General features: G+C 42.0%; 2 protein-coding genes across 4 annotated transcripts; one reads left to right on the plus strand and one right to left on the minus strand.

The window, feature by feature from the left end:
• Nucleotides 1-886: 886 nt before the first annotated feature.
• Nucleotides 887-9410, minus strand: rbm42 (RNA binding motif protein 42). Of its 3 annotated transcripts, none has more exons than XM_080769000.1 (12): nt 9338-9410; nt 8527-8589; nt 7319-7466; nt 6847-6916; nt 6326-6394; nt 5406-5626; nt 4136-4312; nt 3737-3868; nt 3403-3526; nt 2741-2838; nt 2279-2375; nt 887-1523 (listed from the first exon to the last, which is right to left on the minus strand). In XM_080769000.1, the coding sequence occupies exons 2-12, from the start codon at nt 8586-8588 to the stop codon at nt 1411-1413; spliced, it is 1311 nt and encodes a 436-aa protein (XP_080625126.1). In that variant the 5' UTR covers nt 8589; nt 9338-9410; the 3' UTR covers nt 887-1410. The 3 variants fall into 3 exon arrangements, with proteins under 3 accessions (XP_080625126.1, XP_080625125.1, XP_080625124.1); XM_080768999.1 differs by having other exon boundaries at nt 3403-3523; nt 5361-5626; XM_080768998.1 differs by having other exon boundaries at nt 5361-5626.
• An 814-nt stretch (nt 9411-10224) lies between these two features.
• Nucleotides 10225-18235, plus strand: LOC308318716 (E3 ubiquitin-protein ligase TRIM39-like; the record flags this gene model as incomplete). Its single annotated transcript, XM_080768341.1, has 2 exons — nt 10225-11292; nt 16018-18235. 2 exons carry the CDS (start codon nt 10225-10227, stop codon nt 17449-17451), a joined length of 2502 nt encoding a protein of 833 aa, XP_080624467.1. The 3' UTR covers nt 17452-18235.
• Nucleotides 18236-18306: the final 71 nt, after the last annotated feature.

Genomic DNA, 18306 nt, shown 5'->3' on the forward strand with positions numbered 1-18306 from the left:
CATTGGTTCTCAAAGTGGGTTCCGCAGTTCCGGGCACCCCCGTGGGGTCCTTGGAGGGGTTCAAAGGGGCCCCCAGCAAAAGTAGAGAATATAGCATTGCAATCATTTAAAGCACTTCATCAATTTATGTGAGGGCTGCTCTAAAAATATTTTTTTAAATGGAAAAATGCAATATAAATGTTTTTTTTATACCACAAATCTTCTCTTCTGGGGATCCCTGGCACAGAATATTTTCAGATGGGGGTCACCACCGTAATAATTTGTGGTTGCCTGGTATGAAAAAGTTTGAGGATTACTGCACTATTACATTAATAGATCACAATCACATCAGAGGGACTTTATTTCAACATCATTTATCCAAATGATTCAGTCTTAACATGAAGTTTCTCGATCCAAACTCAAAACCAACCTAAAATAATTCCTGTCCTGTCAAAATGCAAGTGAACATAGTTGAACTCCTTGATAGTAGAATCCTCGGACCACCTCCCCTCCCTTTTCTGTAAATAGGCTATACCCTGGGATATGTTGTAGTATACACTTGTATCGTTATTGTATTCCATGTATTATGCATTACTGATGAATTGAGTACAATGGAAATAAATTCCTGGGACTTTTAGCTATCCTTTTAGTTTTAGCATAACCTTTGACTGTACTAACTGTACTGTTAATATTCATGTTAATAAAGTATTCAACCAATACAAATTCTTAGAATTAATCAATTTAAAAACCAAGCTTTACAACAAAGTTATTAACACATGACAATATGTGTTACACGGAGCAGTTCAGATGCATTACGGGTCACATAATTATTGTACCGTTATCTTTTAGGCAAAGAACTGAGGCATCCTGATAAGCGTTTGTTCACATACATTGCGTCAGGCTAGAGTGTAAGTGAGCAGAAAATGATTTATTTTCATATTTTGTACTGTACAACATTGTAAATCTGGATTGAGCTGATGTCACAAGGTTTTACAAGTAAAAAAAACACAAAAAACAAAAACATGTATCTACAGTGGTTGAGGGAATCATTTTTAAGCTACATTCCGGAACTTGTGTTAATGAATAAAACATTTTGACAAATCTGTATGGTATATGTATGGTAATACAATACTAGCACGTTTGGTTTTGGGTAGGACACCTAATGGCTGACACTGTCGATAAAGTTATTTGAAGCAGACTGTACTAGACTGGACAGTGGACACTATCGATTCCACCTTTATTGTAATGCGTATACCGTTGCAATTACATCAGTCCGTCAGGAGAGGGAGAGAACGGACATAAAATATCCATTGTTAAATTGTATAGCTTCAAAAAAAAAAACATTTACAGATTTATATGGACAAAAATCTGTGTCCTGTTGGTAGCCTCTCACTCACACACATACATTAAAAAAAACACACACGCACACTACTATCTGAGACCAAGCTTCTTCTTCTCTCTCTGTTTCTTGCGGACCACCTCAATGTTGCGATCTTTCCACATGCTCTTCCTCAGTTTGATGGGACGGCTCCCCACGTATTTCCCTGGAAACACAGGAAAGACAGTCAGCCATATAGAGCGCTGAAGTCTGATGTCATTTCACATCCTACCCATTCTGAATTCCCATACCATCTTCTTTTTTTTTTAATCGCGTTAATTAAGAATTAATTGATAAAAAAAACAACTGATCCCGGCAGTTTCACTCATATGGATATGAAGAATCAACTGACTGCGAGAAAACACTAATGTTACTGCCGCCGACTGAGTTACATTTTCACTAGATACAGACTGTATCAAATATGCGTGACTGATTGTCCTAAACGATGCAGGGACACCTACCCGACAATAACACAGCGAGTTTGTTTATTTTTGGACCACAATGCTTATATGAGACGATTTTAAGATGACCCAATAGAGAAATTACTTTCGCAAACCATGGGATGAGCTCATGGGCGATTCATATTTGACCAGGAGTATATCTATACTTTATGACTCAAGTACTGGAGCCGAGTAATAATAATAATAATAATGAAATTAAACAATAAGAAAGAATAATTTGATTTTGCCCGGGGAAATTCAGCTTTCAGCTTAACCGAGTCGATTGCTGCCCAAGTAGTCAGACTTCAGCACGAAGCAGACACCTCAACACATTTCCCGGGCCGCGTTTCTAACCTGGGAACTTCCGCTTAATAATAATAATAAGAGTCTACCAGGTTTCAGGCCCTCTCAATCCATTTAGGAACAAAAAGACTAGTAATAGAAAGCTTTGCCTTCAGCCATGCAGTAATGCATTTCTCACCGTTCATCTCTCTCATGGCTCTGACGTAGTCGTTGGGATCTTTAAAGCTCACAAAGCCGTAACCTTTAGTCTTCCCAGTGCGCTTGTCTCTCACCACCTGGTAGTAATAAACACAATCAAAGCAAAATACAATCTCAGAGTCACGACTCAATCATTCTGTTGTCAGGCCTCATCCTAATCTACGATGTGTGAAAAGAGACTCCCTCCCTCCCTCCCTCCCTCCCCACACACACACACACACACACCCACACACAACCCTAGACAATTAACACAGCATGTTAATGTTTAAGTATTATCAAACCCATGTTTTTGTGTTGCTTTGAGAATTCCTTGCGTAATTGTACTTGATGTACCGTTTGCAACTTGATAATAAAGTGTTCCATCAATCAATCAGTAATATTCTATTGCTAGCAATACCCTTTGATATATATTTAAAAAAAAACGAATAACCAAAAATAGTACCTTAGCTTTGAGGAATGAGGGATAGCGACTGAACGCTCTGGCGAGGATGTCATCATTTACCTCGTTACCCAGGTCACCACAGAATATACGGAAATCATCTGCACAGACACAAGTGTAGACAAGAGAATTGTATTTTGAATTTCATGCATGTTAATTTATCGCTATATAGTGTACACTGTACAGTATATCGTGGCTGCCAGGCAGAAACCTTGTATCTCGATATTTCACAAAAGAAGTGTTTGAAATAGCACATCTACAACGCGTTGTGAACTTGTAGAAAAAATATACAGTATAAGAAAGTACAGTGGGCAGTCGGCAATGTGTAGGGCATGTATAATTATGTATATATATATTGACACTGACAGTAGGAAAGTTGAGAGGGAGACAGTATAGGAAAGAGACGGTAGGAAAGCTTAGAGAGACGGTGTGAGGGGAAAACAGTAGGAGAGCTGAGAGGGAAACGGTGTAAGAAAGACAGACAGTAGGAAATCTTAGAGTGTATGTCTGAGACGCGGATAGCAGGAAAGGTGAGGACACAGTGTGGGAGACAGGCAGACAGTAGGGAAATCTGAGAGTGAAACAGTATAAGATACATTAGGAAAGCTGAGAAGGAGACAGTGTAGGAGAGACAGTCATATCAGGTGGGTGGGTATATTTTTTACCAGAGTCCCATTCCAGTAAACTCTGGTCCTCCCAGGCCGTGCCAGCTGCAGTACGAATACACTTCTTTGCCTTCTCTTCCCTCTTCCCTTTCTTTTTCTCCTCCGCAGCGCCCTCTGCCGGCTGCTGGAGCAAAGGAAAGAATACGCACCAAGACCAGTCAGGTTTTCAGTGCTTTTTACATGGTAAACAGCAGCACATTGCAAGTCAGTCTAAAGCTTTGCTTATTTGTTCTTTGTTACAGATACTCTGCTGTATTTTCACACACACTATGCGTTTCTCTCATGGGAGCTGGTCCTGGATGTGTGTGTGTGTGTGTGTGTGTGTGTACTGTACCTCTGTGGGAGCTGGTCCAGCATCAGGCATACTGGGTCCTATAGGGGCGCTGTCTTCAGCCTCTTTCTTCTCCAACAGACCTGCTGCCATGACTGCAGCCTGCTGCTCTGCTACTCGGGCTGCTAACTCCTCCTGGAAACACACACACACACACACACACACACACACACACACACACACACAGAGTTAAAGACAGTGTTTTCTCTACACAATACAACGCCCAAAATCTTAAATATAATCCTTTTTCATATGTGCGCTGTGTTGCGTGTTTACCACAGAATAGATTGTGTGATGGAACTAAATGATAAACCATGATATCCAATATTCAAGGCCTATCCAGGAATTTGAACCAGACTGTGATCCTGTACACAGGTGTGTGTATGTGTGTGTGTGCGTTACCATCCTAGCTTGTCTCTGAGCCCTGATGTCAGGTTTTTTGGGTCCAGCCATGGGGGCAGGGGGGGCAGAGTAGACGGTCGGCGCTGCCTGGAAGACTGAGGGGGCGGGTTTGACAGGGGCCTGCGGGGCGGCTGGCCTAATGGGCTGAGGCGACACCATGGGAGCCATGTCGTTAACCTGCAACACAGTGAGAGACGAGTTATAGAGTGAGCGAGAGTCAGCGCGTGAGATTTCACGGGAATGAGTGAGAGAAGGGCGAGCTACCGAATGAAACGGAGAAGTGTGAGTTACAGAGTGAAAAGGATGGGAGTTACAGAGAGAAAGAGAGGAGTTACAGAAAACGACCGTGATCGTCACACAGAGACATGCCACTACAGACGCAGACTCTTCAAAGTGCTCTGCCCGTGGAGTGGACCTACGAGTGGGCCATGCATAAAACGGCTGATCAAATAAGAGGGAAACGTTTATTCAAGCAGACGAGTCACGAAGATAAATATGAAACTTCTGTATTTGCCATTTGCTACCACATCTACCACCATCAAAACAGGACTGGAATGACTCTGCACCTTGCACTCGACATTGAGAATATTTAAACTTTTATGCGTGTCAAATACATCTGAAAAGAAAAAAAAACACAAAATGCTGTGCAACGGAGGAACGCAAGCCAGGAGGCCCTTTGTAACCATAGGCAAATAATGGCTTTGCTGGCAAACAAGTCTCTAGAAATGTGTGTGTGTGGCTGATAGCGAAGACAGTTAATTACCGAGCAGGAGAGAAAGCAATAGAGAACTAGTAATCAAGAGAGTCAGTTACCAAGTAGGAGAAAGTAATAGAGAACGAGTAACTAGAGAGTCAGTTACCGAGCAGGAGACAGTAATAGAGAACCAGTTACCAAGTAGGAGACAGTAATAGAGTAACTAGTAATCAGAGAGTCAGTTACCAAGTAGGAGACAGTAATAGAGAACTAGTAATCAGAGAACCAGTTACCAAGTAGGAGACAGTAATAGAGAACCAGTTACCAAGTAGGAGACAGTGATAGAGAACTAGTAATCAGAGAACCAGTTACCAAGTAGGAGACAGTAATAGAGAACCAGTTACCAAGTAGGAGACAGTGATAGAGAACTAGTAATCAGAGAACCAGTTACCAAGTAGGAGACAGTAATAGAGAACCAGTTACCAAGTAGGAGACAGTAATAGAGAAAATAGTAATCAGAGAGTCCGTTACCGAGCGGGAGTAATCAGAGGGAGTGAACGGAGGGTTTGCACTGACCCGGGGCGCTGCGTTCATGTGTGGATGCTGGGCCTGAGGCATGGCCTGAGGAGCTGCCTGGGGAGGGACATGGATGTGCCCGTGACCCGGACCAATCGGACCATGGACCTGCTGCATGTGAGGGTGCATCATCATAGGAGGGGGCGGGGGAGGCCGGGGGAGAGGGGGTGCCATCATTCCCGGATGGGTGGGCCCGCGCATCATCGGCATCCTCGGACCACCTGCAGACACACACACACACACACACACACACACACACACAGAACAGATGCATGAATCACACAAAAATAAATACACACACACACACAAAACAATGTAATTTTTAAGCATCAGCCTGTATGTCCAACAGTAATGTGGAGAATGTTTCTTTGAGAAGCCAAACCATTTCCCTGCACACTGAACAAAGCCTTATGTGTTGAATATTTTCCTTATCGTCCATGGGTGCTTTTAGTCAGCAAAAGGCCTTTCTAATTAACTCGTTTCACACTTATTTCCTTCCATTAAATTACTTGCAGACTGTAAAACAAAACAAACAATTTCAGTGATTTCCATGAAGATCTATTATTTCTCCGATCCTATACCATTCATATTTATTAATAAAAGCAGAGCTTTAGAGCTGACCCACACATAAAATGGTAAAAGGTGCATTTATATAGCGCCTTTATCCAAAGATTGTGCATTACATTCACCCACCAATGGCAGAGGAAACCATGCAAGGCACCAACCTGCACATAAGGAGCAATTAGGAGTTTTTCTCAAGGACACTTAAACACTAACTCTGAACTCATTCACACGTATCAAACGTTTTTTAGGCCACGACAATGCTTTTCCAATGGTAGTCACATGGTTTGACCAAACCTTTTTGTTTGATTTTTTAGATAAACCATAGGAAGTTCAGTCAGTGGATTGTCAGGTCTTACCGGGTCTCTGCAGGATGTGAGGGACAAAAGCTGGCCTCATCATGGGCGGAGGGAGGCGAAGAGGGGGGACTGTTGGAGGGACAGACAGACGGACACAGTATCATGCTTAATTTATGACCTTTTGATTTTTCCATTTTCTTCAGATTAACCGTGCTTTACAGTACAGTGTGGTTTTGCTCGTCTTTATTTAATTTAACCCTCACCCATGAAAACTAAAACAAGAGTGCACTGGTGAAAACTATAGTTTTAGCTGATGATAATGACCACACTGATATTTTGTTTAGGAACCCATTATCAAGACTTCTAGTGGCAATAGGCTCTTAAATTTAAAATGCATCACCATCACAATATAAAAGTTCCATCTCAACAGTCCTGTAATGTTCTTTAGTTCATTTTTCACTTCTGTTCTGTATTGCAGCTTTAATGAGTTAACCAATCATCGTTATGAGCTTCTTGGTGTGGATTAATCTAAGACATTTCGTGTGTGTGTGTGTGTGTGTGTGTGTGTGTGTTACTGTCACCTGGTCCAACAAATGCAGGAGGTGGAGGCCCAACAAATGTAGCTGCTCTAGCATCCAATGTCTGCTGGACCTATAAAAAAAAAAGAAGAGAGAGAGCAGCCTGGTTTTAACAGTCCTGTCCAGGATGGTTTTGAACATATCAATTAGATGATATAATCCCATTACAGTACATGGACTGTGGTAGGGCTTTAACTTCTAGTGATTTTTACTAGTCGTTTTTACTACCCATTATGTAAAAAAATGAATAAAAGAGTTGATTTATTTTTTAAATAATATTTGTACATTTAAAAACTGTACATTGTTGACTATAATCTAGCATTCTAGCTGATCTTGAGGCCTACAAAAACGGGGAAAACAAAAGACTTTTATTTTTATCAACTGGTACCAGCAAGGTCAACTAGTGGATTTACTAGTCGACTAGTTGAATAGTCGACTAAAGTTGCTTAAAGCCCTAGACTGTGGGGATACCAACATTTCTGTAGGTGTTTGTTCCTATAATGGCCCGGATCACTGGCACAGTGGGTATCGGTGGGACAGCCAGAGGCACCGGCACGGCATCCAGTCCAGCAGGACCACCCGCTGATGGTGCTACGGGACCACCAAGAACCTCCTGCTCAAAGCTACACCACAGAGAGAGAGAGAGAGAGAGAGAGATGTTAAGACAAATATAAACATTATTGCCCGTGTAGCAGAAGTTAACGATCATCACATGATATGGTGCATACAATCACGGATCCAGCATTTTGAAGTGAACGCTTCCGTGTGAAGTGAGGTGGCGATCTTCTAATCGTACATCATCATCATTACATGATCTCATTCCGGACAATCAGAATTTGCGTCCTCCTCACCTTCATCTTCAATGTTTGTGTTACGCAACGTTTGGGTTTACACAAACACTACAAATCGTCCGGTCATCGTCAATGGCATTTAATGTTTGTGCAGGTCAACGTTTGTGTTTACCTTTTTCATAAAAATCCACCGTAGAGATGTTATGAGCTACTTTCTGTCAAGACAAGACATCCTCTGCATGTGATTATTTTTCCAAGTGTTGCAGTTTGGAAGCACTCATTTTTGTTAACGGGTCGCGCTGCTGCCTCCTGCATTATGTGCACATTTGAAACAGGTGGTACGCAGGGCCGTTCAGTGACATACGAGTGCTTCCAAACTCCAGCACTTGCACAGAATTTCTTGACAGAAAGTAGCTCATAACATGTCTATGAAAAACAAGCTCGGCAGATTGAAAGAGGATAACTCAAGCTTGGACTACAGCTGCAATGTTGGTGAGTTTAACGTCGTTTAAGACAAGCAGATCGCAAACCAAATTGGATGAGTGGGACTGGGGAGTCAATGGAGGGTAATGCAACTCTAGATTCATCCCATTATAAAATAATCTAGCGTTGAAAATTGCGGCTATGTTTACCCATACACAGGAAAAAGAAATCCCAAGACTGAAAATGATTTTTTTGCAAATCTGCACTGATCTCATTAAATGACCCCTGTGAAATCCTCAGGACTGAAATCCGTCCCCAGGACTTTGAACTTTAAGCCCTGAATACACCAAAAGCTGGTTATAGAAGGAAGGGGCTAGCGCCTCCTCAAAAAGGGCACAGTGTGACACAGATTTATACAAAAACGGAACATCTCTTGAAGCTGAGTTTTTATTTCATGTCTTGTACTTACAGAGCCATCTCAGCCTCCATCTCCTTCAGACGCTCTTCTCCTATCCCAGACTTAACCGCCATGCTGAAAACACAGACGACCAGTATCACTCAGTCAGCAAATGTCTTGATCCATTAATTCATCAAGCAAATCAATCATATTTACAGGGATAAAGGAGGCGACAGTCCATTAAACACACAACCACACAAAAAAGATTTTTGTGGGAGGGTTTTAAACTTGTGTAGGTGATAGAGATCATTGATACAAGTTTAACACTTACATTTGTCAAAAGTGTTACCCTATCCTCAACTCATCCAAAGACCATATGCTGATGCTATTAAAATACACTCAAATGCAGAAACTAAACAGTCACAGATAGATCAATTATTCCATTGAGTCGTAACCACATGGACCCTGGTCATAATAGTTGAACATTCACCTACGACAACGCACGTCGAAAGCTTGAAGTTAGGCTATGTTCACCATAGATATTTGGTGTTTACTGTTTAGAGGGGGAAATTACTATGTGGTCAACAAAGGGTCGTTTGGATGATAAGACGAAAGTTAACCGCTCACACAAGCGCCATTTAAAATATTTGTCCAAAATAGTGTGTTTATTAACCAACGCTCATGTCCTGTGATGGCCTAAAACACACAACCAGACATGAGTAGCTTTCTTCTGGCCGTTAGCTTTACTAGCTAGTTCTTCACTTATTTGCAGTAAATTGCAAACTTGTTTGATATTTCTGTCACAACAGATTGCATTGCATCGATTGCGGTTGAGCCATTAATGAAAGCGACGAAGAAATGGATAATAAAAAGTAAATCTTACTTTAAAGTGCGATACTTTCACCAGCCTTTGAATCTGCCTGGACGTTTGCTCAATGTTGCTATTAATTCTCGTAGTTTACTTCCGGCGCATGTCGCATAATTCTGGCGTCATATCCACCGCATCGCTGCCTGCCTCCCTCCCGCGCACGCGCGCGCGCGCACGCACACACACACACACACACACACACACACACACACAAACACACACACACACAAGCACAAATGAAAATAGCTGATCTACAAGCTCACAGCGACACATTGTGAGGTTGTACATCAGTTATTTAAAAACACATTGAGAATAAATCAAAATATTTTGAATATTTTTTTAAACATTTTAATAAACAATGTTCAGATGGATGTCTGTGGACAATTACATATTCATCTGGGGTTCCTTGATGTGAAGAAATGTGGAAGCAAGCCCAAATAAGTAACTACTATACACAAAAAACATCAACCAGCAACTAACTACCAATAATTTATTTGCAAGTGACCTTACAGAAAAAACAAGTCAAAGCTTGCTTATAATAAGCAGACATGGCAACACGGCCTGAAGGAAGCAAAGCACACACATGGAGGTTAGGAGGAACCCCCACTGTCCCCAGTACGTCGGCGGGGGAAAACGTGGATCATAGTTTTAGATACTCTCAGAGTAGACTGCCTTAGTTCACACAGCTACAAGAGGAAGAGGGAAATACCCTCGATGGAACCTCTAACCTGCTCCTGACTTCATCCACTCATCAGACGTTTACAAGTACAAAGATTGATAGTGAAAGTAAACTTCAGCAGGGAACTTTCTAGAAGAGCGAGTATTACCAGTTCTGACTTCCTGGTCTCGATCTGTTTTAAGCAATCTGCTCACATTCTTTTGGCTTCACTCGGATAGAGACAATGGCTTCTCAGTCGTCATTCTCAGAAGATGATTTCTCCTGTTCTGTGTGCTGTGACATCTTCAAGGATCCTGTAGTCTTGTCATGTAGCCACAGCTTCTGTAAAGCCTGCCTGCAGACATGGTGGACAAAAACACCAGTAAAGATCTGTCCACTCTGTCAGGTAATATCTTCTCTGCCTGCGCATCAAAATCTAGTTCTGAAGAACTTGTGTGAGGCCTTCTCACAGCAGATGAGCCAGAGAGCTCAGAGAGTGTGCAGTCTGCACAATGAGAAACTCAAGCTCTTCTGTATGGACGACCAACAGCCAGTGTGTGTTGTGTGCCGCGATTCTAAAAAACACGCCAACCACAGATTCAGTCCCATCGATGAAGCTGAACTGGATTACAGAGGGGTGATTCAGAAATCACTGACGCCCTTACAGGAGAAACTGAAAGTCTTTAGAAAAGTCAAAGATAACTACGGTCAAATGGCAGAACACATTAAGGCCCAGGCCCGGCAAACAGAGCTAAAGATTAAGGAACAGTTTGACATGTTTCACCACTTACTAAAAGAGGAAGAGCAAACGAGGATCGATGCTCTGAGGGAGGAAGAGAAGATTAAAAGTCTGATGATGACAGTTGAGATTGAGAATCTGAACAGAAACATAGAAACTCTTTCACACTCAATCAGAGTCATAGAGGAGCAGCTAAAAGCTGAACACATCACATTCCTGCAGAACTACAAGAACACGATGGAAAGAGCCCGGCGGGAACAGGCACTGCGGGACCCACAGCCGTTCTCGGAAGCACTGATAAATGTCACAATACACCTGGGCAACCTGAGCTACAACATCTGGCACAAGATGAAGGCTATTGTCTCCTACAATCCTGTGATTCTGGACCCCAACACTGCCCACCCACAACTCCTCCTGTCTGACGATCTGACCAGTGTGAGATGTGGAAAGAGACAGCAGCTCCCTGACAACCCAGAGAGATTTGACTACTTGAACATCGTTCTGGCTTCCGAGGGCTTCAACTCAGGAACCCACAGCTGGGAGGTGGAGGTCGGAGGGGCCACAGACTGGGAGGTGGGTGCGATTGCAGAGTCTTATCCAAAGAAGGGGGAATTGTGCGGTTTTGTCTGGAAAATACAGTGCAGTAAAGGAAAATATGAAGCAGTCTCTGCCGGGTCATACACCATTCTCCCTTTGAAGCAGAACCTTCGAAGGATCAGAGTTCAGCTGGACTGGAACAGAAGGACAGTATCATTCCTTGATCTTGAATCCTACACACTCCTACACACCAACCGCATAGACACCACCTATCCACATATATGGAAAGAGAAAGTCTTTCCATACATTGCAATATTAGATACCGAAAGTGGTGTCCCTTTCAAGCTGTTACCAGTGAAATTTTCGGCATAAGAAACATATACTTTACATGATTATTTGGTACCGCAAAAAAGACAGACGGCGATGAAACTATGCTAGAAAGCTTTATTAGAAGAGAAAGGATGTTCTGATCCAAAATGGATCTTCTTCAGGTTAGTTCAAAACATGTTTCTTCAAATAAAGACCACAGTTTGGTGTGTGTGAGCTCTACTGAGCTCCATCTGTATAAAGTATGTTGTATTGTTTAAGTAAGATTAATGATATTTTACAGACAAACATAACGCCCTTGTATTTGATTGTTGAGAAAAGAAAAAAAGATTGAATGACATAACCATGGCAAATAAATTGTGATGCAACATGTAATTGTTTTGTTTTTGTTTCCTCGAGTATCACAGAATGCAATTCACATCACTCATGTTATTAGAGATTAACTAATACGTTTTAGTTTAAATCAGGGATGAAATAGATGCACTTGTTCATTTTAAACTTTTTATATTATGAGTCAGTTGATCAGTTTTGTGATTAAAATAATAAAACCATTATCTGGCAGTGGCAGAAACCGTCTAAGACTTCCCTCTCAAATCTCTAAATCTAATCCAGAATTACGCAGCATGCAGTTATAATCAAATTGTTAAACCATGTATTTCCCCGGTTACCACCGGAATGTTGCACTGGAATGGCCGTCAAATATGTAGGCCTGCTGTAACTGGTTAACTGACATAATGCCAGAGTATGACCCCCTTGTACTGCATGCTTCACTTTACCACATAGCCCAACTGCCCAACCTCAGCTGCAGCCCTGCACCACTGCCACGTGACTTGGACCCCGGGTGCTGCTCTGAAAATGTCTTCGTCGACGTCCTTGTGCACCACAGCCCACTATAGCCATCATCTGGAAAAACATGTCTATACTACATCCCATATCATTTCTGCACACCCACGGTGCATAAAAGCTGCGCCCCTAAAGAAGAACCCCCAGATGCCCCCCTCCATCCAGCTCCCATTGTCTCCCATAGGCTGCTTCTCTACCCTCCAATAGAGTGTCGCAGTCCCGCCCCCCCTTTAGAGACCCGGAAAAGAAATCCCCGTTCCTCATAGACTTTTCAGAAAGTATTTATTTAAAGATGTTTACGCCGTGGACAAAGCCAACTCTTGTCGTGACAAATCATGACAATAAACACAATGTTTTGGGCCAAACAAAGAATTAGAAAGTAGAAAAGAACGGCAGGTTGCAACACTTTTTTTGTTGTTTTTCTTTGTAATTATTTGTTTGGTTAAAAATATTGTGTTTGTTGTCATGATTTGTCACGACTCGGGTTGGCTTCGTACGGTGCTTAAAAGGTCTTTAAATACATACTTTTTGAAATGTCTATGGGAAACATGCATTGGGATTAATTTCCTGGGCCTGGCGTCGTCATGAAGGGGGCGGGACTGCGACGCTCTACATCAGGGATACTCAAATAGATTTACCTGTGGGCCACATTACAAAAATGGCAAGGGGCCAGGGGCCAGTAGATAAAATTACGACATTAATGATACTTGATAACTTCTCTCTTTCAATTGCTTTATTTTCGCAAAATGTATCAAAGTACAATGTGCATGCACACAATATGTAAATAAATAAATGTGTTACATTTTCTTGCATAAACACAAAGAGCTGTTTCCATAACTGCACAAATGATTGCACATAACATGAGTAGCTGTTATAATAACATAATAACATAACATGAGTAACTCTTTGCCTGCCTGCCTGCCTGCCTGTCTGTCTGTCCATGAGTAGTTATTTGTCTGTCTGTCAATGAGTAGCTGTCTTACTGTCTGCCTGTCTATGAGTAGCTGTCTGCCTGCCTGTCTATGAGTAGCTGTCTGTCTGCCTGCCTGCCTGTCCAATTGTCCATGAGTAGCTGTCTGTCTGCCTGTCTGAGTAGCTGTCTGCCTGCCTGCCTAATTGTCCATGAGTATAGCTGTCTGTCTGCCTGTCTATGAGTAGCTGTCTGTCTGCCTGCCTGCCTAATTGTCCATGAGTAGCTGTCTGTCTGCCTGTCTATGAGTAGCTGTCTGCCTTCCTGCCTGTCCAATTGTCCATGAGTAGCTGTCTGTCTGTCTATGAGTAGCTGTCTGCCTGCCTGCCCAATTGTCTATGAGTAGCTGTCTGTCTGTCTATGAGTAGCTGTCTGCCTTCCTGCCTGTCCAATTGTCCATGAGTAGCTGTCTGTCTGTCTATGAGTAGCTGTCTGCCTTCCTGCCTGTCCAATTGTCCATGAGTAGCTGTCTGCCTGCCTGTCCAATTCTCCATGAGTAGCTGTCTGTCTGCCTGTCTATGAGTAGCTGTCTGACTGCCTGCCTGTCCAATTCTCCATGAGTAGCTGTCTGTCTGTCTGCCTGTCTATGAGTAGCTGTCTGCCTGCCTGCCAGCCAGCAAGTTGGTTAACAGAAAATAAATTGTTATGGCTGAGTAAAATAAAATACAATAAACACAATTTGCCTGAAAATAGATTACCCAGCTATGACCTTTTTCATGAAAAAAAATGAGTAGTGATATGGCTGACTGAGTAAAATAAAACAATCTACCTGAAAATAGATAGCTATAAGTGAAGAGCAATTTCCGCAATTACCATTTCCGCAATTTCCATTTCCGCAATTTCCTCAATTTCCATTTCCGCAATTTCCTCAATTTCCATTTCCGCAATTTCCGCAATTTCCATTTCCACCATTTCCACAATTTCCGCAATTTCCATTTCCGCAATTTCCGCAATTTCCATTTCCATTTCCAACTATTAATGGCAGCTGGGTTTCATCATTCAAATAAAATAGAATTCTGTCCGTTTAGCTATAAAATTATGTCAGGGAATAGGGATACACAGTATATGTCTTTCATTTGCATTGCATCTCCCCCCCCTCCCAAGCTTTTATTTTCGTTTGAGTAATAGTACAACTCTAATAGTATTACTTATAATAATGTAATTAAAGATAACTTCATTCAGATTTATTTATTTTTATTTCATTTTCCAGATTTTTTTGCACGCAGGCACACACACACACACACACACACACACACACACACACACACACACACACGAGCAAACATACATTGCCAAAGCAAAAAGTGGAACACTACAATCAAAACAAAATGTATACAATTGGAAGTCAGAATCTCCAATAAATCAATTTCTATGTACCAAGATCACTTGATGCAGATGCAGGAATACACACAATTCAATAATTAGTCTAGGGTGGGCAGGTGCACTGTTCCATTTGATATTATTCTATCACAGCAGCTCAAGAATCTTGCTGCCATGTTTGCACATTGTTGTGCTTCGCCCAGCAGATATGGGAGTTTTTTGTCATTGTAGGCCTATATGTTTTCAAAATCTCTGTGGGGAAGTCTCTGACTCTGATGTCTTAATTGGTAGGCCTACAGTTGACAGATGGTTATAGGAAATGTAGCTCATTTTCCACTTTATTTTGTGTGCAGGTCTAGTCTGTACAAGATTTTGCTTTGTTTTGGGTCGGTTACAGTGCTCAGGTATTCTGCCATAGTGTATTCTTTGTTTAGGAGATAGCATTAATTCTAGCTGTTTACTCTGCTTTTGTGTTTCTACTTTTGCTGTTTTATTGAGGGGGGCATCTCTCTAGAGTTTTGCTGCTGTGCGTGAGTTATAGATCAGTCAGTTTTTGTTACGTGGTCGTATCATTTTTTGATCTCTTTTTTATTTTGATTCTCGATATTGTCCACTCCTAATTCTGCCCTGCATGCATTATTTGGCGTGTTTCACAAGTAGCCAGGTCTATGAAAACAAGCACAAATGAAAATAGCTGATCTACAAGCTCACAGCGACACATTGTGAGGTTGTACATCTGTTATTTAAAAACACATTAATAAACAATGCACAAAATATGTTCAGATGGATGTCTGTGGACAATTACATATTAATCTGGGGTTCCTTGATGTGAAGAAATGTGGAAGCAAGCCCAAATAAGCAACTACTACACAAAAAAGCATCAACCAGCAACTATACCAATCATTTATTTGCAAGTGACCTTACAGAAAAAACAAGTCAAAGGTTGCTTATAATAAGCAGACATGGCAACACGGCCTGAAGGAAGCAAAGCACACACACAAGGAGGAGTCCCCAGTACGTTGGCGGGGAAAAACGTGGATAAAAGAAGGCTTTTGGATCATAGTTTAAGATACAGAGACTGCCTTCACACAGCTACAAGAGGGAATACCCTCGCTGGAACCTCTAATACCTGCTCCTGACTTCATCCACTCATCCGACGTTTACAAGAACAAAGATTGATACTGAAACTAGTAAACTTCAGCAGGGAACTTTCTAGAAGAGCGAGTATTACCAGTTCTGACTCCCTGGTCTCGATCTGTTTTAAGCAATCGGCTCACATTGTTTTGGTTTCACTCGGATAGACAATGGCTTCTCAGTCGTCATTCTCAGAAGATGATTTCTCCTGTTCTGTGTGCTGTGACATGTTCAAGGATCCTGTAGTCTTGTCATGTAGCCACAGCTTCTGTAAAGCCTGCCTGCAGAAATGGTGGACAAAAACACCAGTAAAGATCTGTCCACTCTGTCAGGTAATATCTTCTCTGCCTGCGCATCAGAATCTAGTTCTGAAGAACTTGTGTGAGGCCTTCTCACAGCAGATGAGCCAGAGAGCTTTAGCAAGGGATGAAGTTCTCTGCAGTCTGCACACTGAGAAACTCAAGCTCTTCTGTATGGACGACCAACAGCCAGTGTGTGTTGTGTGCCGCGATTCTAAAAAACACGCCAACCACAGATTCAGTCCCATCGATGAAGCTGCACTGGATTACAGAAAGGTGATTCAGAAATCACTGACGCCCTTACAGGAGAAACTGAAAGCCTTTAGAAAAGTCAAAGGTAACTATGGTCAAATGGCAGAACACATTAAGGCCCAGGCCCGGCAAACACAGCTGAAGATTAAGGAACAGTTTGACAAGTTTCACCACTTACTAAAAGAGGAAGAGCAAGCGAGGATCAATGCTCTGAGGGAGGAAGAGAAGATTAAAAGTCAGATGATGACAGTTAAGATTGAGAATCTGAGCAGAAACATAGAAACTCTTTCACACTCAATCAGAGTCATAGAGGAAAAGCTGAGATCTGAACACGTCACATTCCTGCAGAACTACAAGAACACGATGGAAAGAGTCCAGCGGGAACAGGTACTGCGGGACCCACAGCCGTTCTCAGAAGCGCTGATAAATGTCACAAAACACCTGGGAAACCTGAGCTACAACATCTGGCACAAGATGAAGGCTATTGTCTCCTACAATCCTGTGATTCTGGACCCCAACACTGCCCACCCACAACTCCTCCTGTCTGACGATCTGACCAGTGTGAGATGTGGAAAGAGACAGCAGCTCCCTGACAACCCAGAGAGATTCGACTACTTGAACATCGTTCTGGCTTCCGAGGGATTCAACTCCGGAACCCACAGCTGGGATGTGGAGGTCGGAGGGGCCACAGACTGGGAGGTGGGTGCGATTGCAGAGTCTTATCCAAAGAAGGGGGAATTTTGCGGTTTTGTCTGGAAAATACGGTGCAGCAATGGAAAATATGAAGCAGTCTCTGGGTCATACACCATTCTCCCTTTGAAGCAGAACCTTCGAAGGATCAGAATCATCAGAGTTCAGCTGGACTGGAACAGAAGGATAGTATCATTCCTTGATCCTGAATCCAACACACTCCTACACATGGACCGCCTAGACACCACCGTTCCACATGTATGGAAAGAGAAACTCTTTCCATACATTGCAGTAGTCGATACCGAAAGTAGTGTCCCTTTCAAGCTGTTACCAGTGAAATTATCTGTAGCATCGGAATAAGAAACATGTACTTTACATGATTATTTGGTACCGCAAAAAAAGACGGACGGCAATGAAACTATGCTAGAAAGCTTTATTAGAAGAGAAAGTATGTTCTGATCCAAAATGGATCTTCTTCAGGTTAGTTCAAAACATGTTTCTTCAAATAACGATGTCTTTACCATACAGTTTGGTGTGTGTGAGCTCTATCGAGCTCCATCTGTATAAAGTATGTGTTGTATCGTTTCATTTAGTCTGTGCTCTATGTAAATCTAAAGAATTGTGTGGACAATGATATTTTACAGACAGGCATAACACCCTTGTATTTGATTGAGAAGAAAAAAAAAAGATTGAATGACATTGAAATAAATACATTGTGATGCAACATGTCATTGTTTTGTTTATCAGAGAGTATCACAGAATGCGAATTCACGTCGGTCATGTTATTAGAGATTAACTAATACGTTTTAGTTTAATTCAGGGATGAAATAGATGCACTTTTTATATTATGAATCAGTTAGTTGATCAGTTTTGTGATTAAAATAATAAAACCATTATCTGGCAGTGGCAGAAACTTCCCTCTCAAATCCCTAAATCTAATCCATAATTCAGCAGCATGCAGTTATAATCAAATTGTTAAACCATTTATGTCCCAGTTTACCACTGGAATGGCCGTCAAATATGTAGGCCTGCTGTAACTGGTTAACTGACATAATGATACCAGAGTATGACCCCTTGTACTGCATGCTTCACTTTACCACATAGCCTAATAGAAAATCCAGGCTTTTCAGAATGGCCCTATGCCATGGGTGGTCACCTCAGCTCAGCTGCAGCTTTTCTTGACCTCACTGCAACATTTTGCTAAGAAAATGGCAA

This window comes from Protomyctophum bolini, assembly GCF_963924005.1.
Source record: "Protomyctophum bolini genome assembly, chromosome: 7".
Classification (NCBI taxonomy): domain Eukaryota; kingdom Metazoa; phylum Chordata; class Actinopteri; order Myctophiformes; family Myctophidae; genus Protomyctophum; species Protomyctophum bolini.

What these genes read in the sequence shown, in the direction of transcription:
- rbm42 (XM_080768998.1), bottom strand. Translation starts at nt 8,588, where the DNA reads ATGGCGGTTAAGTCTGGGATAGGAGAAGAGCGTCTGAAGGAGATGGAG. An exon ending in ATGGAGGCTGAGATGGCTCT is followed by an intron (nt 7,467 to 8,526) that starts GTAAGTACAAGA and finishes TCTGTGGTGTAG; the next exon opens with CTTTGAGCAGGAGGTTCTTG. An exon ending in TCACATCCTGCAGAGACCCG is followed by an intron (nt 5,627 to 6,325) that starts GTAAGACCTGAC and finishes GTGTGTCTGCAG; the next exon opens with GTGGTCCGAGGATGCCGATG.